At 38.1% G+C, this 22,388-nt stretch overlaps 1 protein-coding gene across 1 annotated transcript; it reads right to left on the bottom strand.

Moving 5' to 3' along the window:
- Positions 1 to 418: 418 nt before the first annotated feature.
- On the bottom strand, positions 419 to 19,730 carry ZSWIM2 (zinc finger, SWIM-type containing 2). The gene is made up of 9 exons (XM_006878769.1): positions 19,566 to 19,730; positions 16,273 to 16,349; positions 14,088 to 14,128; positions 9,552 to 9,762; positions 7,853 to 8,104; positions 5,642 to 5,726; positions 4,533 to 4,645; positions 2,304 to 2,457; positions 419 to 1,213 (listed from the first exon to the last, which is right to left on the bottom strand). The coding sequence occupies exons 1-9, from the start codon at positions 19,728 to 19,730 to the stop codon at positions 419 to 421; spliced, it is 1,893 nt and encodes a 630-aa protein (XP_006878831.1).
- Between the last annotated feature and the right edge of the window lie 2,658 nt (positions 19,731 to 22,388).

The raw sequence follows: 22,388 nt of genomic DNA, 5'->3' as shown, positions 1-22,388 counted from the left end.
AAGAACCTGAGGGAACTCTGGTGGCATAGTGGCAAGAAGCTGCACTGCACTCCCAAAGGCACACGGTTGAAGGCCACCAGCTGCTCCACAGGCAAAAGATGGGTAATTTTCTCCTGTGCAATTGACAAACTGCCTTTGAAAACCTGCTATAGGGTCAGCTATGGGTCAGTTCCGACTCAGTGGTACACAACAACATAACAACCTGAACATGAATATCACAACCCCTAATTCTGTCTGTCTTTAGGAGATCAGGGTAATTTTCTTTAATTGTGATAAATTATTCAAGGACACGTGAACAAAAGTACAACAGATTTTTCACACACACACTCATCAAGAGTATATTTATTTTATGTGTTGTACAAATAAAACATTTTTGATGATCAATGAAAATACTTTCTGATGTTACTAAGAATTTTTTTCATAATCGAACTCCTTCCATTATTAAAGACAGTTCAGTACTTTCTGTATCTAAAGGGTAAGACACAGGCCTCTTTGATGAATGACAATATGTTTGTCTCATTTTACCCATACAATTATTATATCTTTTAGACAAACTAAGTTTAGTCATACCCCAATTGACAATAAAATTTAAATCCTCTGGAAGCAAAGTGTTTGATTCTCTGTGGTTGTCTCTTAGTTTAGCACCAAGAGTCTTCTTTGGCTTGTGTTTACTATGCCTCAATTCTTTAGTCATCTTCTGACTTTTGTCAGTCTCACTGGCATATGGGCTTCCCATCCCAGTAGGATAGCTAACCTTCTGTGGAATAGAAGGAAGACATGTTTGAGATATTTTTCCAAGTGATCCGGCAGGTAAATCTTGAAGATACCTGGGGAAATGTTGACTAATTTTATATTCAGAAATTAAATTTCTTGAATATGTACTACCTAATTCAGTAGAAGGTAAATGATCTATTTCCATATTCCGATATGAATCTGTTGAGCTTTGAGGTGTATTTAAGTTTTCAGAACTCCTTTGAGGAATGCTAGGTAAAATTCCAAGTCTGTTTTGCTTTAAGACTACTTTGGTACCAGGAATAAAAAGTCGTGGTTCTTGCTTTGACGGATGAGTGATGTTTGTGTTTGAAACAGACTGACGTGCTTTTCCATTCAGTCCTGTATCTTCCCAGATTAAAGGATTATATATAACTTGTCTGTCTATAGGGCATGAATTGCACTTGTGGAGTAACCAATTGTCAATACATTTCCTGTGAAACTTAAAAAACAAGACGTTATAAGTTAAAGGGGCCTATAATTACATTTTTTTATATTATACATTACTTATATAGAATTTTCCCTAATTGTGTAACTATTAAAACTATTTAGCAAAATAGAAGTTATTGTAAGTAATTATAATTTATCAAGCTTTATAGAAATATTTTTGAATAATTCAATTATCTACATAAATGGTTATAAAGTGATCTCTATTTTGTTCATCAAAATTGAAATCTAATGGATATTATTACTTTTGTAATTTTGAAAAACTCATTATTGATCATGCCATTAATTTCACTGATATCTGATTACTTCTAATGAATAAAGATTATTAAAATATAAAGTGAAAATGGATTAGAGTTAAAAATAGGCCTTATGACACCAAGATATAATACAAACTTCATCATTGAAAAAAGAAAATACAAACCATGAGATATTTTACAGCCAGGTGACTTTAAACATAGAAAAGGTTTTTACCGAAAAAACTTTTTTCCTCAAAAAGGGTTTTCTATTCATTTTTGTCTAACTATATCAAGTGATCTTAGACTTTGGCTCTAGTCATTCTTCTAATTAACTATGGTAAGTGCTCTGGTGGAGTTGTGCTGCGAACTCAAAAACGAAACCACTCTGTGGAAATCCTGAGGTTCCTCAGGAAAAAAGACGAGCACTTTCCTCCACGGGTGGGAGTCACAGCACGAGAAACCCATTCAGTGAGGGATCATTTCTGGTTCAGTTCTGACTTCATGGCAATGAGAAAGTTAAATTAGGTATATGTTTCATCCAAAGACTAGTAAAAACACATGAAGATATGTTAGTATGCTTTATGTTTTGCAGACAACTAAGAGATTAATGAAATTTAACTGAAAGTGACACTGTCTTCTCTAGACACAACATGCACAAATGAATCCTAAGCAATAGGAATCTACACCGAAGGGACAGATCTGCTTTCTAATCAGGCTCTACAGCAATTCTTTCATATATATTTGCTAAATATATAACTAAGAAGTGAAAGGAGAGAGGTCTAAATTGTCACTACATTTGTCAAAACTGGCCCTATAGGGAAGTCAAGTTAAAATAATGTGATTCCTTACCTTGTGAGTACATGGGAGCAATCTTATACGTTGACCAAGAAGAAATGCCTTCAAGCAAAGTAGACATTGGTAGCCTGGGGCAAGCAGTTTACTATTTTTTGTAATCAATGAGAGAGGTAGTGACTTCACAATCTCCTTTGGTGTATAAACCTGGCTGAAGACCAATTAACAGAGAGACATGAGTGTGTGTGTGTGTGTGTGTGTGATTACAGATAAGATGCAATAAATAGTATCAATACCATGTTGTTGATTGCTGTCAGCATGACTCATAGCGACCCTGTGAACAAAAGTCTTGAAGCTTTTCTATAGCTATCTTCATTTATCTAAGTTCCTAGTAGTTCTGGAGGCATGTTGTTTAGGAAGTGGATGCCACTCCTACCTCCACATAAATAATCCAACTGACTCAAGATTCCTTTGAACTGAAGTTTATAAACTTACACATCTTAAAGTTGAAAAAAAATCTCAGCATTGATCCTAAACCAGATTAACTTCAATATCAACTTTATAAAGAATAAAGTTTACATTAGTTAGCAATTTTTAATCAACTTAGTAAAAATTGTTTTTGAACTTTTTAAATATCAATGAAGCCAGAAAGTATTTTGATGCAAATATGCTCAAATTATTTTTGTCTAAGCCCAGCAACTCAATTACTTGGTCAGCTGGTGAGAAATGAGATACATAATCAGCAACATGAAATATTCTATGGTACAAGGTTAAGTTGGTAGCTGATAGTCTGGGAAGAAATGGTTTCCTTGTAAATATGGCTTTTTATTTCAGTGTTGTTGGACTACATTAATATAACTCTAAAAAATATATTCTTTGTACTAAAAGTACCAATCAACACACTAAGATGACACACTGTGAATTAACTGCTGTCAGATGCTATTACCAACAAGTAAATAGAGACAACAAAGACTTAAAAGCACAAGTTTGTTTAAAATGTTTGATACATTTCTATCATTCAAAAGAGCAAAATCCAAACAAATTCCTCAGGTAAGTTCCCATTTCTCATTACTCTACAGATAATAACCTGTCATGATACAGAGATTGATTTTCATAACACCCATCTAATTATTAAATTTATAAACAAAACAAAATGACAACATTTTATCCTTTTGGTTGTTAAGTACTTTTTTTATCTTGAAACTCTTTTCCTTTTTTTAAATTTTATTTTATTAATTTTTAATGAACATTTATGGAGATTTGGGATTTTCATTCATTGAAACTCTTTTCCTTTATTCCTTGCAGAACTCTTACAAACAGTTGCAGCCCTGTAAGGCTCGCCAGGTTGTGCCAAGAAGTCTGGAGGACAACCACCCGACCAACTGACTGGATGAGATCCATATTTATTCCCATTTTTTTTTAAAAAAGGTGATCCAACACAGTATGTAAATTATCAAACAATATCGCATGCAAGCAAAATCCTGCTGAAGATTATCCAAAAGCGATTGGAACAGGATATCAATAGAGAACTATTAGAAATACGAGCTGGGTTTAGAAGAGGCTGTGGCACTAGTGACATTATTGCCAATGTCAGATGGATCTTGGCTGAAAGCAGAGAGTACCAAAGGAATGTCTTTCTGTGTTTCATTGCTCTTCTGCAGGAAGCATTTCAAGACCTCTTCATGTTCAATAATGATAGATAACATTATTGAATATTTATTATGTGACTGAACTACTTTTATACAAAATTTCTATAAGCTTGATTCTATCAATATCTCTTCACTTAAAGATAAAGGAACTAGGCAGAGAGGATTGGAATAATGCCCCTAACTTATAGAGTCAACATGAGGTTGGGCTAGGATTAGATTAGGTGGTCTGATTTGCTTTTATTTTGTTTATTAATGATGGGCAATCTCCTCCCACTTGATTTATAAAAAATCCTCTAGAGGGTCATTTACGAGTCACTTCTGACTTGTAGCACACACCAACAATTGGATAGATGCTCAGTTAAGTATTTAGGGAGCCCTGGTGGTCTAGTGGGTGAGGGGTTGCAATGCCAACCCAGAGGCAGGCAGTCTGAATTCACCTGCTTCTCTGAGTGAGAAAGATGAGCAATTTCCCCTCATGAAATTTAAAGCCTCTGAAAACCCACTGGAGGGTCAGCTATAGTCGGTTTTGACTTGACAACAATGACATGAGGCAGTATTTGCTGAATGAAGGCATGAATAAAACTTATTCAAATTTAGAAATTATTCACAGATCTCATGCAATAAATACAAATCTCACCTTTGCTTTTCTTGAAACTGTGGCAGCTTTTCTTCCCTTTCATCTTTAATATCTGTATATTTAACAATTTCATTTGATCTTTCTTCCAGTGGTCTCCATTTTTGGTTTCTTTTCTGTAACAGGTAAAAAAGTAGATATTATGTTGAATAAATATGAAGGAAATTTTTATTTTTGAGATTAATATTTATAATATACATACCAATAATATAATGTGAATAATATAGAGTCAACATTTTAAAATATAACTATTATTTTGTACCACATTAAAAATGTATGAACTATTAATTTCTCATATACTACTTATATAGCAATAGCTATTATGACATATTAATAAAGCAAAGAAAATGTTGATTACTTAATAAATGGAAGACTTATTACAGCATTAAGAGATACTATTTTAAAGTGTGTAATTCAAATAATTTCAACAAAACTTTCTTATTTATTAAGAAATTTTATAAAATGATTATCAGTCTTTATATTATAAATCACTTTGTAAGGTAGAAGTTTAAAAAAATTTGATGACTACAATTCTTATCTCTATGATTTTTATATAATGTCATCAGATGTTTGAATTGTATATAATTTTATAAATGACTAGTGTAAGAATTGGTTGCCTTCTAAGTCCCTATGTGAAAATTAATCAACTTTTGTTGCAGGATGTTGCGGAGGAAAAATAGGGTCTCTGGCCAGAACAGATTGCCTAAGCTCCAGATAAGTGCAAGCCTCCCAATGGCCTTTAATATGGGATAGAGAAAGCTCCCATGTTTGGCTGTATTGTCTTGAGAAAGCTCACCACTTGAGAAGACAGCTGCTGCGTCTGTAGAGCTGGGAATGGTCCACTCAAGGCTTAGGTTCTCCTAAGCAATCTACATGTCCCATGTCTGCAAGCCCACCCTGTCCTGTTTTTCTGTGTATATAAGTGCACTGCTTATCCCAATAAAACTGAGCTGGATTCACTCTCTGATTCTCTCCCGGAGTGGCGTCTCTGTTGTGCTTACTCCCATCATGGTGTCGCTGTTAATTTGTTTATATCCCAGAATGTTATTTATTCATATTATTAGGTTAATGACAGAGCAAATAACACACAACATTAAAGATGGATACTGTACCTCCCGATACAGAAATATATGGGAAAAATGGCAGCAATTATCAAAACATTCTTGGCATAAGTGATATTCAATACATTTGGTACACCTAAAAATGCAAAAAATAAAAATCCGATTACTTGATGGTTTTTGGTAAAAAATTCCAGCCATACTTTGGGAACTATCTGGCTTTGAGACTGTCTATCTCCAAGTCTCACTGTATTACTTTTATATTGCTGCCATAACAAATTATAACAAAGTTAGCATATTTAACATAAATTTACCCTATTACAGTTTAGATAACCAAAGTCTGACATGAGTCTTACTGGTTAAAATCAAGAGTCTGGATCAGTTACATTTCTTCCTGGAGACTTCAGGCCATGGCCTTGCCTTTTGCAACGTCTAGAGACTGTCGACATTCCTTGGGCTGTGCTGTAGTTGTTGCTCGGGATCTTTGAGTTGAGTATGACTCATAGCAAACCTATGAGCGACAGATTTGAACTTTGTTTTATTGTGTAACATCTTTATCATCTCTGGTACACTTGAGTTTGTTGGTGCAATCATTGTATCAATTCATCTCATTGAGACTCTTCCTCTCATTCACTGAACATTCCAATCATGACATCTCTTTCCAAGAAAAAGTCTCTCCTGGCAACATGCCTGAAGATCATGAGATGAAGTTTCACCATCCTTGCCTCTATAGAAACTCTGGCTGCACATTTTCTAAGATGTATCTGTTTGTTCTTATGGCAGTCCATGACTATTCAACCCTCTTCTCCAGCACGCAACTCAAACCCTGAATAATTCTTCCTTTGTCATCCTTATTCATTGTCTAGTTCTTAGATACTTAGCAAGTAATTGGAAAGACCATAGCCTGAACTGGGCACATTTTAATCTTCAAAATGACATCATTCTTTCCCAGTAACTTGTAAAAGTCCTTGATCTTTACTATTTTTTTAACATTGGCAGAGAACTACCAGAAATACAAGCTGGGTTTAGAAGAGGTCATTACACTAGAGACATTACTGTCAATGTCAGATGGATCTTGGCAGAAAGCAGAGTACCAGAGGAATGTTTATCTGTGTTTCATTGACTATGCGAAGATATTTGACTGTGTGGATCACAATAAATTGTGGCTAACCTTGAGGGAAAAGGAATCCCAGAACACTTAACTGTGCCTATGCAAAATCTATACTTGTATCAAGAAGTAGTCCTGAGAACAGAGCAAGGAAAAAGTGCATGGTTCAAAATCAGGAAAGGAGTGCATCAGGTATGCATCCTTCCTCCACATGTTTTCAATCTATATGCAGAAGAGATAATTTGGGAGGGTGGGCTTTATGAGGAGTGTGGCATCAGGATTGGAAGACTTATCAATAAACTATGCTATGCAGATGATACAACCTTGCTTGCTGAAACTGTGGAGGACCTGATGCACTTGCTGCAGAAGGTCAAGGACTATTATCTTTGACATGGATTGAAGCTCAACATCAAGAAGACAAAGATTCTCATCACTGGACCAATTGACAGCACCATGATAGATGGAGAAGAGATTGAGGTTGTTAACAATTACAGCTTTCTCGGCTCCAAAATCATCACTCTTGACACTAGCAGTAAAGAACTCAAAAGATGAATTGCACTGGAAAAATCTGCTGTCAAGGACTTTTCCTGAGTACTGAAATGCAACGATGTCAGTGATTTTTGAGGTATCAACTCAATTAAAATGTATTTTTTTCCTCCCAAATGACATTATTGGTGGTTCAAAGATTATTCCATATGAATGAGAGGGCTCAGAAATTCAGAACCAAAGCAACAGTGTCTGTATTTTCACAGCTTCTAGGACAGTACTTGAGATTTTCAACCACGCACGGCTAGATAACACAGTCAAATATCTTTGACAAAATAAAGAAAACCGGGTAATTGAGTTCTGAGGTACTAGGCAGTAACTGATCATCAGTCTAGACTTAGATAATAAGTCTTAGACTTATTTAAGTAGACTTGTGATAAGCAAACTCAGTACTTAATGAAGAAAAAGACATGCTAAAGGAAAGTAAAGGTATACTCTTTCTTTTCCCCCGAATATAATGCACCTGTAATAATGTGCATAGGAAAGTAACAGAGGAGTTTACAAGATCCATATGACATGGTTGTTATGTATAAAAGACAATAACAATTTAAATTTCCTAAAGTAAAAAACCCTCAAAAGCCAGAATATATAAAATTCCTGGCAGCACTTACTTATAACACGTTCCCTCAATTGGAAATTGTTTACAGTTATTACAGGGAATTCCAAGGTGTTTGTCTAGCCGCTCCTTCTCAGCTGCAGTCACCAGTTTGCTAGAGTTTTTAAACTCCTCTAAAATAAGATTTAACGGTGCAAATTCTCTCCTGCACAGAGGACATTTCAACATGACAGTGTTCGTTGTTGTATCCTGGTAATCAGCTAAGATCTTCATGCATTTTATATGAATACTATTGCCACAGCCATATCTGTCAGAAATAAAATTCAAGTTTACCATTTGTATAAAGCAAAAGTTTATCTATATATATTTAAAATATGTGTATGTATATATTTTTGTACTATTATCTTTATTTTACACAATAAAGATTTAGGACTGATTTTTCACATATAGCTTAATTGTATACACACACATGCACACACATACACTGTTTATCTCTCTGTCTACATATATTTGGAACACTGGTGACCTGGTAGTAAGAGGTTGTACTGTCATCCCAAAGGCAGGTGATTCAAATTCACTAGTTTTTCCATGCGAGAAAGATCGCCAATCTCTTCTTCTATGTTCTAAGGACGTGATAAAAGAGTTTGCATCCTGAAACTATTTTTCATTTGTAAAATACTAATGAATACAGTCATGAAGGGGTTGAAACCAGTCTTCTTCTGAGAGGCAAGGATTTTGAGACTCTGTTTCAAATATTTTGGGCATGTTGCCAGGAGGGACCAGTCCTTGGAGAAGGATATTATGCTTGGAGGGGTAGAGGATCAGCACAGGCAAGGAAGATCCTGGATGAGACAGACTGACATACTGATTGGATCAGGATAGGGCAGGGTTCAAAGCTATTCTTTATAGGCTTTCTATGAGTCATAGTTGACTCGACGGAGCTTAACGGTAAAGCATGTAGTCATAACACGAAGAAAAACGACAATATTTTTTAAAAATTAAATACTTGAAGTAGGGTAAGTGCACCACCTGATTGTTCAGCATCACGCAACACATGCTAGTGTCTGTGAATGATTACTAAAAGAAATGATATTTTGGGAAATATTTAATCAATGATGTGAAAACATGCAATGGATGAAGTCATGAAAACTACAATGTGGATGAAATTTTTGGTAAATAATCAGGAGCAACAGAAAAGAATAAATTTCAATAGCAAATGGTTGCTCAGGATTTTATGTCTAACTACAGAGTGTCTTCAGTATGAGACTCATAATAGATTTGTACATAAATAAAATCTAGATTGTTGTTGTTGCTGTTGTTGTTAAGTGCCGTCGAGTCGTAGGCAACTCATAGCGACCCTATGAAGGAAAGTCCTCAACACTTGCGTGACTTTCATCCTTTCTCCAGGTTCATAGATTAGCTACATAGAATTTAATAGAGGATTATGGAGTTTGGAAATATGAAAAGAATTTTTATAGTTAAAAGTAGAATCTTCACTTTCAGAAAACTCTTTGTAAATATCCATTGTCACTAGGTTTATTCATGCGTATAACAAAGGAGCTACAATCTCTCATCTTGTAAAACGTCAAGGAACAACAATCTCTCACAACGCCTATGTTAGAAAACAAGAGTGTCAACAAAGTCAAGATCTAGGGTAGGCAAAGTTTCATTTGTTTCTCTATCAGCATGCCTCAAAAGAATCAAGTGATAACCTATGTAATCTTTAGAATTCAAAGGAAAACAAAATAAATCACCTGCAAAAGGTGACAGGAAGCTTTTTCTCCAAAAGCACTTCTTGACAAATGGAGCAGATATCCTCTGAATCAATCTCCTTCTGTTTGATGTAACCATCTTTTTCAGCATATGTGTTTTCCTCATTTGTTTCTGGCTGAGGAGTATGAACTCGATGTATCCCCCGGAGCAAATCACTGATTTCTCCTTCCATCAGACCCAACTGCAAAGCAGCTAATGAAAAATTCCAAGGAGTTACAATTGGAGATACCTTAATTACCCAGAAATATTACAAATTAATGGCTTTAAAGAATAGAAATTTATTTTCCCAATTAGGAGTCTATACACTTAAACTTAGGGTGCTGACTTTCAGAGGAAGGCCTGTCAGCTTCGCAAGAAGGTCCTTAAGTCTATTCTCTGGTGATCTGCATTTGGTGAGAGATAGCTTTCCTCCTCTATGCTTCTCTTTCTTAATCTGCTTTTTAAATATTTCACAGGTTACTGGGTTGAAACACCTTACACTGATAAGGGCTTTCAATATAACAGAAGAAAATTCATTCCTAACTGGGATTATAATCATAGGAATATTAAACCAAAAATCAAATCACTGCTATCAAGTAAATTCTGACTCCTGGCAACTTTCCATAGGTTTCCCAAACTCTGAACCCTAAAGGTAGGAAACTCCATCTTTCTCCCACAGAGTGGCTATGGATTCCAAACATTTTGTTCAGCAATGTAACAAATATCCAACTATTCCATTAAGCTCCTTAATCACAAGCATTTTATTGTTAGGCATTCTCCAGTTGACTCTGACTTACAGAAACACTAGGTCAGGGAGCTCTGGTAGCTTAGTGATAAGAAGCTGTGGTGCAATCCTAAAGGCACACAGTTCAATACCACCAGCTGCTCCACAGGAGAAGGATGGGCAATCTCCTCCTATACAATTAACTGACCCTTAAAACCTGCTGGAGCGTCAGCTATGGGTCAGTTCTGACTCTTAAGACACTGGCCCTCAACAAGATGGTCTGGCTGCAGCAATGGGCTCAAGTATATCAGGGATGGGGAGATGGCACAGGTTAGGGCAGGTTTGGGTCATGATCAATTCAGTGGCATCTGACAACAGCATGGCAACAGAACAAACAAGTCTGTCCTGGAGGAAGTGCAACCTGGGTGCTACTTAGAGGCAAGGATGGGGACATTTCATCTTGGATTTGTTGTCAGGAAAGAGTAGTTCATGGAAAAAGACATCATTCATGTTTGTAAGGTGGAGGATTGGAGAGAGGAAGACAACAAGCTGGATACACAAAGTGACTGTTAGAACGAGCTCAAGCATACAAAGGACGGTGAGGACGGGGCAGGATAGTTCACAGGGCCACTATGAGTCATAGGTGACTTGATGGCATCTAACAACAAAAATACGTGCAAAAGATCAAAATTTTGCCTGAACCTACACCATCCTTACCACCTCTGTTGTGCTTAAGTTTACTGCTGTTACTGTGTCAATTCAACCTGATGAATCCTCTACCGATCCTCTACTTGTCCAGAGATGACACATCCTTTTCCACAGAGTGCACCCTAAGAATGTGAGACCGTTTAATCACCCTAGTCATTGTCCAGCTTTCTGATGCATAGCAAGTAACTGAAGACCGTGGCCTTGACCAAGTGTACTTTAGTCTCCAGATTGACGTTGCTGCTCTTCAGTACTCTGGAAAAGTCTCTGACTTTTCCAGTGCAATTCATCTTTTGATTTCCTGGCTGCTGGTACCAAGAGTACTGATTGTGGAATCAAGCAAACTAAAGCTGTTTACATTCTCAATTTTCTCACCATCTATCATGATGCTGCCAATCGTCCCAAAGGTGAGAATCTTTGTTTTCTTGATGTTGAACTTCAATCCATATTGAAGATTGCAGTACTTGGCTTTCTACAGCAAATGCCTCAGGCTCTCTTCAGTTTCAGCAAGCAGGGTTGTGTTATCTGCACAACACAGGTTGTTGATAGTCATGGGTCTTCCTCCAATCCTGATGTCACGTTCCTCCTCATAGAGGCCTCCCTCCCAGATGATCTGGATGCCTTTTAGCTGTGGTGTTGTAGAATAGTACTGAATATCCAATGGACTGTCAAAAAAACAAACAGTTATGCCTTGGAAAAAGTGCAACCATTCTCTTGTCATCCTGATTCACTGTCCAGCTTTCCAATCCATAGCAAATGAATGAAAAGACTATGGCATAAATCAAGTGCACTGTAGACTTCAAATTAACATCACTGCTCCTCTGTTCGTTGGAGAGGTTCCGGACTACAGACTTTCCCAATGCAAAACATCTCCCAATCTCCTTACTGCTGGTCCTAAGGGTGTCGACTGAGGATCCAAGTAAGATGAAATAGTTGACAATTTAAATATTTCTCCTACCATGATGTTATCTATTGGTCTAATGGTAAGAATTTTTGTTATGGTCTCAGCAAGTTCTGGCATCTGGAAGATAATAATTTTGACTCTCCCCTGCTTCTCCTTGTTGTTGTTATGGGCTGTCGAGTCACTTGTGCCTCACAGTGACCTTATGTACAATAGCCTTGAAACCTGCTCTGTCCTGTGCCAACCTTATTGTCTTTGACACACCTAACCTCATTACCCCAGTCACTGAATCCATCCATCTCATTGAGGGTCTTCCTCTCTTGCACTGTCCCTCCACTCTTCCAAGCATGATGTCCTTCTCTAAGGACTGGTCCCTTCTTACAACATGCCCAAAGTATGTCAGATGAAGTTTCAGAATCTTTGCCTCCAAAGAGCAGCTTTGTCTCACCCTCTGTAGGACACCTAGTTTGTTCTCCTAGCAGTCCATGGTATATTTAATAGTCTTCTCCAATACCACAGCTCAAAGGCATCAATTCTCTTACTATCATCCCTAGCCATTTCCCAGCATTCTGATGCATAGCAGGTAATTGAGAAGACTATGGCCTGATCAGACACACCTTAGTCTCCAGACTGACATTGTTGCTCTTCAGTACTCTGGAGAGGTCCCTGACAGCAGACTTTCTTTTATTTCTTTCAATGCAATTTATCTTTTGATTTCCTGGAGCTGGTACCAAAAGTGTTGATTGTGGAGCTAAACAAACTAAAGCTGTTAACAATGTCAGTCTCTTCACTATCATAATGCTGCCAATCAGTCAGTCCAATGGTGAGAATCTTTGTTTCTTTTTTAAAAAAATTTTTTTCTACTAGTTTATTTACAAAATTTGAATACATTGTTTTCAAGAACAAATTCTTTCATTTGTTTCTTGATGGTGAGATTCAATCCATATTGATCGGACAGCAACATGAGACAGCTGTGACTAGGAATTGTTACTCCACAGAGCCAGAGCCAGTGGCCATCACCCAAGCTTGATGGAGGACTTATGGATGCTCTCATGATTGACAGGACTTAGAGAACTTTAAAACACTGACCTAAACCATGAGGCTGATGGTCAAAAGACCTGAAAGCACACTTGATAAACTAGCTGATTTGTAACAGATTAACTTCCCTAATAAACCCCATCATTGAAAGTATGGTTCTATGACGTCTGTGTGGTCATAGGAATGGCTTTTGGGTCCTTGTGCAGAAGTGTCAGGTCTTCAGAGGAGACAGCTTTGCCTTTGCCTGAGAAGAAAATCACGAGGAGGTAGAAGAGGGAATAGACACATCTCTCTCCTGTAAGTAAAGATCCCATACAAATTCAAGGGTCTCCCTTCTTTCATGAAGGTTTAGATCATCTCACTAAACAGAGATAGTTCTCTTTTCATAGAGTGTCCAGCTTCAACAAGTTTGTAAAAAAAAAGAATGGATTTTGGACCCAGGAGAGTAATAAGACTGGTGTTGAATTAATAGAAGTAGGTGCAGGCCCAGGGAGATCATGTCTGACCTTACAGGAATTAGTTTTGTATTGTGGATTTTGTTGATGAGGACTTTTTGCTTTATAGAGTAAGCAGAGATCAGATACATCCATCCCCATGCTGCCTACACTCTGTGTACAGATGGCAATCTCCTCTTGTGTGATTTACGGCCTTTGAAAACCTACTGGAGGGTCAACTATGAGTTGGTTCTGACTTGAATGCACATAACAACAACTAGAATTTAAACAATACAAGCTGATTCTAAATACATAATTAAACACTTACATAAAAATTGTTTAAAAATATTTTCCATAAAAACTTAAATCAGTGAATAAAATGATATATCAGCTATCTATAATTGGCATCTAAGTCATATTTGCTATTTTTCTGAAGACTAAGGAGTGTAGATGAAGTAGTTATTTCAAACCTTTGCTTAAAGATTTTTTTTTGTATTCAATTCCTGAACATTTTTTCACTCTTATTTTTATGAACTGCCTTTGAGCTCCAAAATGGCGCATAAAGGTACATTTTATACTAAATGACAAAAAAAAGTTGTAATTGTTTAAATATAACAAGCTAGGACATGCAAAGTTGTCAAATTATTTAGAAAAAGGAGTGCCTAAATTTAGAATAGGTCTAAATTGAAAAAAATTTAAATTTAATTCAAAATAATTAAAAAAAACCAAAACTTACATTCATGATTCCTTGGAAGTTTAAATTTTTTCAACAAGACCCTAATTTCAGGAGTAGAAAGAAAGAAAGAAATGAAATATTTATTTCTGACACAACATCAACATACACCATTTGGTTTTAATTATGTGCGAGCAACAACATTATAGTACTTATATTGCTGAAAGTATTATGAACAAACTTTAAACTCCAGTCAGCTCTTCTCTTAAATTTGTTCTAAAAATTATATATGAAAAAGGGTGATTAATTAAAACAAAACACCTTTATAGTAAGCAGTTTGCCAGTAGGAATCAATGTATTTCTTTATGACATATAGCCATTGACAGAAAAAGGTGAGATAATTTAGGTATACATATTACTTTTGGTAAACTTCCCTGGATATGGCAAGCCTTGATATAGTATCAAATTGCCCTTTTCCGACATATATTTAGGAAAATCACTATACAACATAAAAATATTTTCCAACTTCATGAATTAAAATATGTCTCTTTATATATGAACGTTGGAAGCAGGAGTGGCATTCACTTCCTAAACAACATGCCTCTGGAAACTCTATAAATTTGGATAAATGTCGATAGTTGTATAGGGCTTCAGGTCTTTTGTTCATAGAGTCACTATGAATTGTGCTTGACACGAAGGCAATCAACAACAACATCATGTATGAAAGGGATTACATTCCCATTGATTTTATGAATCCACCAGCCATTTCACTGGGGAAAGATGAGAAGTTCAAGTTGGGTTTAAAAGAAGCCATGGCAACAGGGATATCATTACTGAGGTGAGATGGATCCTGGCTGAAAGCAGAGAAGAATGTACACTTGTGTTTTACCAAGTATGTAAGAGCATTTGACCGTGTGGATCATAACAAATTATGGCTAACATTGAAAAAAAAATGGGAATCCCAGAACACTTAATTATGATTCTACAAAACCTATCCCTAGGGAGCTCTGGTGGCCTAGTAGCAAGAAGCTGCACTGCAATCCCAGAGGTGCGTGGTTCGAATCCACAAGATGCTCTGCTGGAGAAGGAGGGACAAACTCCTCCTGTACCAGTCAGATCTGATTTGAAGTACACACACACAAAATAATAAAATAAAAACTCCAAAACAAAACAAAAAAAACCACCCACAACCCATAAACCTATCCCTAGACCAAGAAGTTGTTGTCCAAATGGAGCAAGGAACACTACATGGTTTAAAAGAAATAAAGGTGTTGTATCTTTTCTCCATATCTATTCAATCTGTATGCTGAACTAAGCATTCAAGAAGATGGGCTCTATGAAGAATGAGGCATTGAATGAATGAGGATTGGAGGAAGGCTCATCAACAACCTGTGTTATGCAGATGATATAATCTTGTTAGCTGAAAGTGAGGAGGACTTGAAGTACTTGACCAAGATCATGCAGATCATCAAGTACTACAACCTTCGATATGAACGGCATTCACCTTACTTGGATCCATGATCAACAACCCTTGGTTCAGCAGTCAGGAGATCAGGAGACATATTGTATTAGGAAAGTCTACTGCCAGGGATCTCTTCAAACAGCTGAGGAGCAATGATGTCATTTTGAAGACTAATGTGCACCTGATTCAGGCCGTGGTCTTTTCAATCTCTTGCTATGCATTTGGGGGTTGGACAAGGAATAAGGATGAAGAAGAAGAATTGATGCCTTTGAATTGTGGTGTTGGAGAAGAGTAATGAATACCTTTCATGGACTACTAGAAGAGCAAACAGATTAAATCTCAGAAAAAGTGCAGCCAAAGTGATGTTTGGAGGTGAGGATCTTGAAGCTTTGTCTCACAAACTTTGGGCATGTTGCTAGAAGAGGCTATTCCTCAGAAAGAGACATCATACTAGGAAAGGTGGATGGTCAGTGAAGGAGAGGGAGACCCTTAATAAATGCATTGACATAGTGACAATAGCAACGTGCTCAACTGTTTCAGGGATAATGAGGATGGCACAGGGTAGAAAGGGTTCAGATTACTTGTTCAGAGAGTCGTTATGAATTATACTTGATGGCACACAACAATAATTTGCGTAATTAAATACTTAAAAGTATATTGGTAAGCCATAGTCATTCAATGTCATATTCCCCAAACACCAATTTTTTATTAAAATCTTGTAGTGCTTAAATCATGGAATTAAAAAAATGAGTCACACACCAATATCTGAATTCCAAGGTCACTTACCAGCATATATGCTTACAAAGATCCCTTTCTTTCAGAAATGTGGGACAGGAACAAGAATGAGGATTTCCTAGGAAAACCTTTAAAAGAAAAATGGTTTAAATCAGTCTGGTTAATTTTTAGTTAGAACCAAACTAATCTAATAGAGTCTTGGATTAAATGGGATTCAGAGAAATAATATAGTTTGTGGCTGCTGTTTTTATGTACTGTAGAGTAGGGACCAACTAATAACTGATCCTCCGGTGGGTTTTCAGAGGCTGTGAATTGCCGGAAGATTGCTCATCTTGCCCCCGAGGAGTAACTGGTGGATTTGAACTGTGTCTGCCTCTAGGTTGGTAGGGCAACTCCTGATCACTAGACCTCTAGAGTCCCCAAAGGGGAATCTGCTGGGAAATTTTAAGTCTTGACTGATTTTCACTTTCACATTCTTTGTTTTGGTCAGCACGGCATTGCCAATTAAGATCTCTTTCGAGTGAAAATTTTAGGCCGGTGAAAAATATAACTTATTTTGAAGGATGACAGAAGAATAATTAATGCCTTTGAGCTGTGGTGTTGGAGAAAAATACTTATATCTCATAGACTTCCAAAAGAACAAGTATGACTTCTAGAAAGTGCTAGAAAATGCAGATAGAGTGTTCCTTGGAGACAAAAATGATAAAGCTTCATCTCACATACTTCAGGTATGTTGCTAGGAGAGACTTTTCCTTGGAAAGGGAGATCATGCTTGAAAAGGTGGAGGGTCAGCAAAATAAAGGAAGACTCTTAAGTCTTAAGCAGTGACTGCTGCAATGGGCTCCTGACACATGTTAAAAAGTGTGAAGCTGGCACAGGCTAGGACAGGGTTCAGATCTGCTGTTCACAGGATTGTTATGGGTCATACTCAACTCGACAACACCTAACAATAACAACAACAACTGGGAGCTATGCAGTAAGAAGCTGTGCTGCTGACCCAAAGGTATGCTGTTTGAATCCACCAGCTGCTTCACAGGGAAAAGATGGGCAATCTCCTCCTGTGCATTTTACTGCTTCTAAAAATCCACTGGAAGGTCAGCTATGAATTGGTTTGAATTCAAAGGTACTTAATAGCTACAATTAATGAATTAATTATCATCAATTTTCTAAAATAAAATGGTTGAATGAAAAACCAATGTAATTCATAAACTTTCACTCAATTGAAAAAACTCAAAGAAATTACTCTGAGGACTAAATTGTACCTGCCCCAAACCATGGTATGTTCAATTGTCACATGTGTATGTGAAAAGTGGAGAACAAGAAAGACTGAAGAACTGATGTCTTTGAATTGTTTTTGAAGAATATTTAACACTGACCAAAAAATTTTAAATGTATCACAGATCACCAAAGACTCAACACATCTGTCTTGAAGTACAGTTCTTTAGAAGGGAGAACGATGAGATTATTCTCAACTACTTTGGACATGCTGTAATGAGGGATCAGTTTGTGGAGAAGACAGTTCATTTGGTAGAGGGTCAGTGAAAAGAAAAAAAAAAGGCAGAGCCTCAATGGGATAGAATGACACTATGGCTGCAAGAATGAGTTCAAACAAAGGCCTGTGACAATGGCGCAGATCTAACCGTGTTTTGTTGTATGTGTACATAGCATCTCTAAGACTTAAAATCAGCTGTAAGGCATCTAACAAGAAGAACAGCAATGACCAATGTTGCTGGGTCAGCAACAAACCAAACCAAAATGTGGTTGTGTAACTTCCAGTTGGAACCAACTGATAGCCAACACTCCAGCAGGTTTCCAGAGGTGGTTAATTACATGGAAGAAGACCACCCATCTGTCTCCTGTGGAGCAGCTGGTGGGTTTGAACAGTGTGCTTCTGTGATTGAAGCACAGCTTCTTACCACTAGGCCACCAGAGATTCCTCAAACAAAATAGATGCCTTGAACAAACACTATTCAATGACTGATAAAAACATGATCAAAAAATGGACTACAAGTTATAGACTGATATGTTGTTGTTGATTGCCTTCGAGTTGAGCATGACTCACAACTCCTAGCGACCCTACGAACAAAAGGCCTGAAGCCCCTCTACATCTACCGACATTTATCAAAGTTCATAGAGTTTCAGGAGGCATATTATATAGGAAGTGGATGACCACTCTTACTTCCAATATACTAAACTGTAATCAGAGCTTAAAATATATGACAAAAAATAACAAGAACATGTTTACACAGAGATAGATTCAATCTTAGAAGGTCAACAGGGATGAGAAGGGAGAGTGAGGGGAGTAAAAAATAATAAATAGATAAAGTCTGATGAAGGGAAAGAGAATCTACAAGAAAGGGTTTGATTAGGCACTGTAATAAATTAATCATATTAATCAATGATAAGAATTAATTTTATAAAACTAAATATTGATGAATGATTTCATGAAAAACCACTATGATTTGTAAAATTTAACTAAAAAATAATAATAATTGAAAATAAAATAGGATATATGACTCTAAAGTAAAAAATTCCAAATCAACTATTGGGAGATAGTTGGCGGACGCTTTCAAATGGTGAGGGGATATGCAAAAAGGAAAGATCTGTGTTTTTTTCAACAAAATTAATTTTATTCGTTCAGATTTTTAAGACATCACCACTTACATCCATTTTTCAGGGGTTAGAGCTAGTAAAGAATAATGGGAAACCGATTTTAGTTATTTAAATGTTTAAGGTATGCATGCAGATTATAGGAGTGTCACTCTACCAGGTCTAGTTTCAGAAAGAGTGAGCTTTGAGTCAGACAGCGATGAATAAATCAAAGAATGGCTGTAGTACAAGCCACATATTAATAGGAATCAGGACACTTTTGGTAGCGTAGGGGCAAGAATCTGCAGTCCCGAAGGTATGTGGTTCAAGGTCACCAGCTGGTCAATATCCTTCTGCAATTAACTGCTTCTGAAAACCTGCCGGAGCGTGAGCCACGGGATGGTTTCTACAGTACACAACAACAAAGATCGAAATCTATTATCATAAAAGAGTTGGATGCAATCTGAAATGCTACCCTCCCCAAATCAAAGTTTTCTATTTCCTGTTGTAATTTGCACATCTCTGGGGTCTCACATAGGTGTAGGGATTCGGAGGACTTTGGGCTGTCACAATGAGTCCTCTCACGGGCAATGAGGATCGTTCTATGCTCCCGTGGGATTCTCTGCCTCTGAAGACCCACTGCAGGGTCAGTTCTGAGTCGGTTCCAACTCGATGGTACACAACAACCACAGACAGGGACCCGGTCAGCCCAGGGAGAACAGTTTATAGGGAGGGGAGATGGGGGCCGCAGTTACTCGGAAATCCCTGTTGTCCGGCTCCTCTTCCCTCAGCAGGAAACCAGTGGGGCCCATCTCTCGTAGGAGGTAGATGCTGCTGCTCAGCGCCAGGTCTTGTTGCCAGCTGAGGCGGTCGCTCGCGTGTCTTCGCCTTTCAGATCGCTTATAGCCTGGGCCGTGCATCCCGCCGCAGTGCGGGCGGCGAGGTCCCCAGTCCGGGACGTGCGCGGGCCTCCCTGGCAACGGCGTGCAGCTGGTTTCCCTGGTGACGGGGGTGGGGCTTGCGGTGTCCCATCGTGCCTTGCGCGGGGTTTATGCAGTCCGTGGAGTGCTAGTGTGTGACTATGGGCGTCGGTCCTCTTCCCGGCTTCGCTTGCCCTTCTACACAGAAAAATCCTTCCAATGTGGGTCTAGTGCCCTTCCACACGGAAAAGTCCTGCCAATAGCTGTCTGGCTGGCTCAAAACCTGGCAGCCAAAGGCATATAGTTGTCATCTATTACAGATGCTTTTCTTTAATTTCTTACCAGTACAGCTAGTGAAAAATGTATTTGGATAGCAGGGTGCCTCGATTCCATTTTTAGCCGCTGAGTGCTAAAATACTGAGATTTAAAAATCTTTACAAATACCAAAACAACCTATTGTTATTTCCAGTTGATAGACAACTATTGTTGTTATGTGCCTTCGAGTCGCCTGGGACTCCTAGTGATCCTATGTACAAAAGCCTTAAAACGTGCTGTATCCTGTGCCAATCTTACTGTCTCCGACACTCACCTACCCCCATTACCCCAGTCACTGAATCAATTAATCTCATCGAGGGTCTTCCTCTCTTACACTGTCCTTCCACCCTCCCAAGCATGATGTCCCTCTCCAAGGACTGGTCCTGCCTTGCAACATGTCCAAAGTATGTGAGATGAAACTTCAGAATCCTAGCCTACAAGGAGCAGCCTGGCTTCACCCTCTCCAGAACTTGTTTGCTCTCCTAGCATTCCATGATATATTCAACATTCTTCTCCAGCACATCCATTATCCTCCTATCATTCCTAGTCATTGGCCAGATCTCTGATGCGCAGCCAGTGATTGCAAAGACCATGGCCTGTATCAGGCACATCTTACTCTCCAAACTGACATTATTGCTCTTTAGTACTTTGGAGAGGTCTCTGACATAGATTTTCCCAATGCAATTTGTCTTTTTATTTCTTGGTGGCTGGTACCAAGAGTGTTGCTTGTGGAGCCAAGCAAACTAAAGCCATTAACAATCTTAATGTCTTCACCATGTATCATGATGCTGCCGAACATTCCAGTCGTGAGAATCTTTGTTTTCTTGATGTTGAGCTTCAATCCATATTTAAGACTGTCCTTGAACTTCTGCAGCAAGCGCTTCAGGTCCTCCAATCCTGATGCCACACTTCTCCTTATACAGCCCAGCCTCCTGGATAATCTGTTCCACACATGGATTAAAAAGGTATGAAGATAGGACACATTCCTGGCATACACCCTTCCTGATTTTGAACCATGCAGTGTTTCCTTGCTCTGTTCTGATGACTGCCTCCTGGTCCAAGTATAGGCTTCTCATAAACACAGTCAAGTGTTCTGGAATACCCATTCTTCTCAGAGTCAGCCAGTTTGTTGTGATCCACAAAGTCAAATGCCTTTGCATGGTCAATGAAACACAGATAGACGTTCCTCTGGTACTCTCTGCTTTCAGCCAAGATCTACCTGACATTAGCTATAATATCCCTAGTACCACAGCCTCTTCTAAACCCAGCCTACACTTCAGGCAGTTCTCTGTTGATGTGTTGTTCCAGCTATAATATTCCTAGTACCACAGCCTCTTCTAAACCCAGGCTACACTTCAGGAAATTATCTGTTGATGTGCAGTTTCAGTAGTTTTTGTATAATCTTCAGCAGAATCTAGCTTGCATATAATATCAATGATATTGTTCAATAATTTCTGTACTCTGTCGAATCACCTTTCTTTGGAATGGGAACAAATACAGATAGATCTCTTCTAGTTAGTTGGCCTGGTGGATATCCTCCAGATTTCTGGGCACAACTTGGTGAGCACATCCAGGGCAGCGTCTGTTTGTTGAAATATGTCAGTTGGTATATCATCACCTATAGGACATAGCAAAACTACTGCATAGAGCTTCTTATGCTTTGATCTTTATAGAAAGGAGCAGGGGTTGCCACACATTAAGTGGTACATTTTCCTAACAGAAAGCTCAGCTTTAAAACCAGCAGCTGCTTCTTGGAGCAAGATTGGAAGTCTTCTGTCAAGACAGACAATCTGGGGGGCCCATCAAGGGTCATTATGAATTGAAATGGACTCCTTGGGACTGGGTAATCTTTATAGAAGCTGACTGTCCTCCCCTTCCCCCAGGGGCTGGTGATTTCCAACAATAGGCCTTCCCATTTGAGTAGTTAACCCTGCCGTCAGGGGCTCCCTCCTCTTTCAGAAAGCCCTATATCTTTGTTGGTGTTGAGCAGTATTCCACACACATTCTTATTGGCTGTTGTGTACATGATCCCTGGGGGGAGAAACTAAGGATGAGGAAAGACAAGAGATCTAAGTCCTAGAAAGTAGAGTCTTAAATCCAGTGTCTGTGTGCATTGTTCTTAAAGCAGGGGTGCATCTCTAAAATTCAGTTTGTGGGTACAAGTGTGCTGTACATGGGGTTGCTGTGAGTTGTACTCTACTCGATGGTACCTACCAACAACATTTGTGTGTATATATAAATTAATATATATGAATGAATTGAAAGTTTTTAATATATATTAATGCATATATATGAATTAATTTGATAACTTTGAAAAACGAGTAGTGGGGAGCTCTGGTGGCC

The sequence above is a fragment of the Elephantulus edwardii genome, unplaced genomic scaffold (assembly GCF_000299155.1).
Source record: "Elephantulus edwardii isolate Elephantulus edwardi_28Jun2011 unplaced genomic scaffold, EleEdw1.0 scaffold00001, whole genome shotgun sequence".
NCBI classification, from domain to species: domain Eukaryota; kingdom Metazoa; phylum Chordata; class Mammalia; order Macroscelidea; family Macroscelididae; genus Elephantulus; species Elephantulus edwardii.
This window is presented reverse-complemented; position numbering and strand designations above follow the sequence as displayed.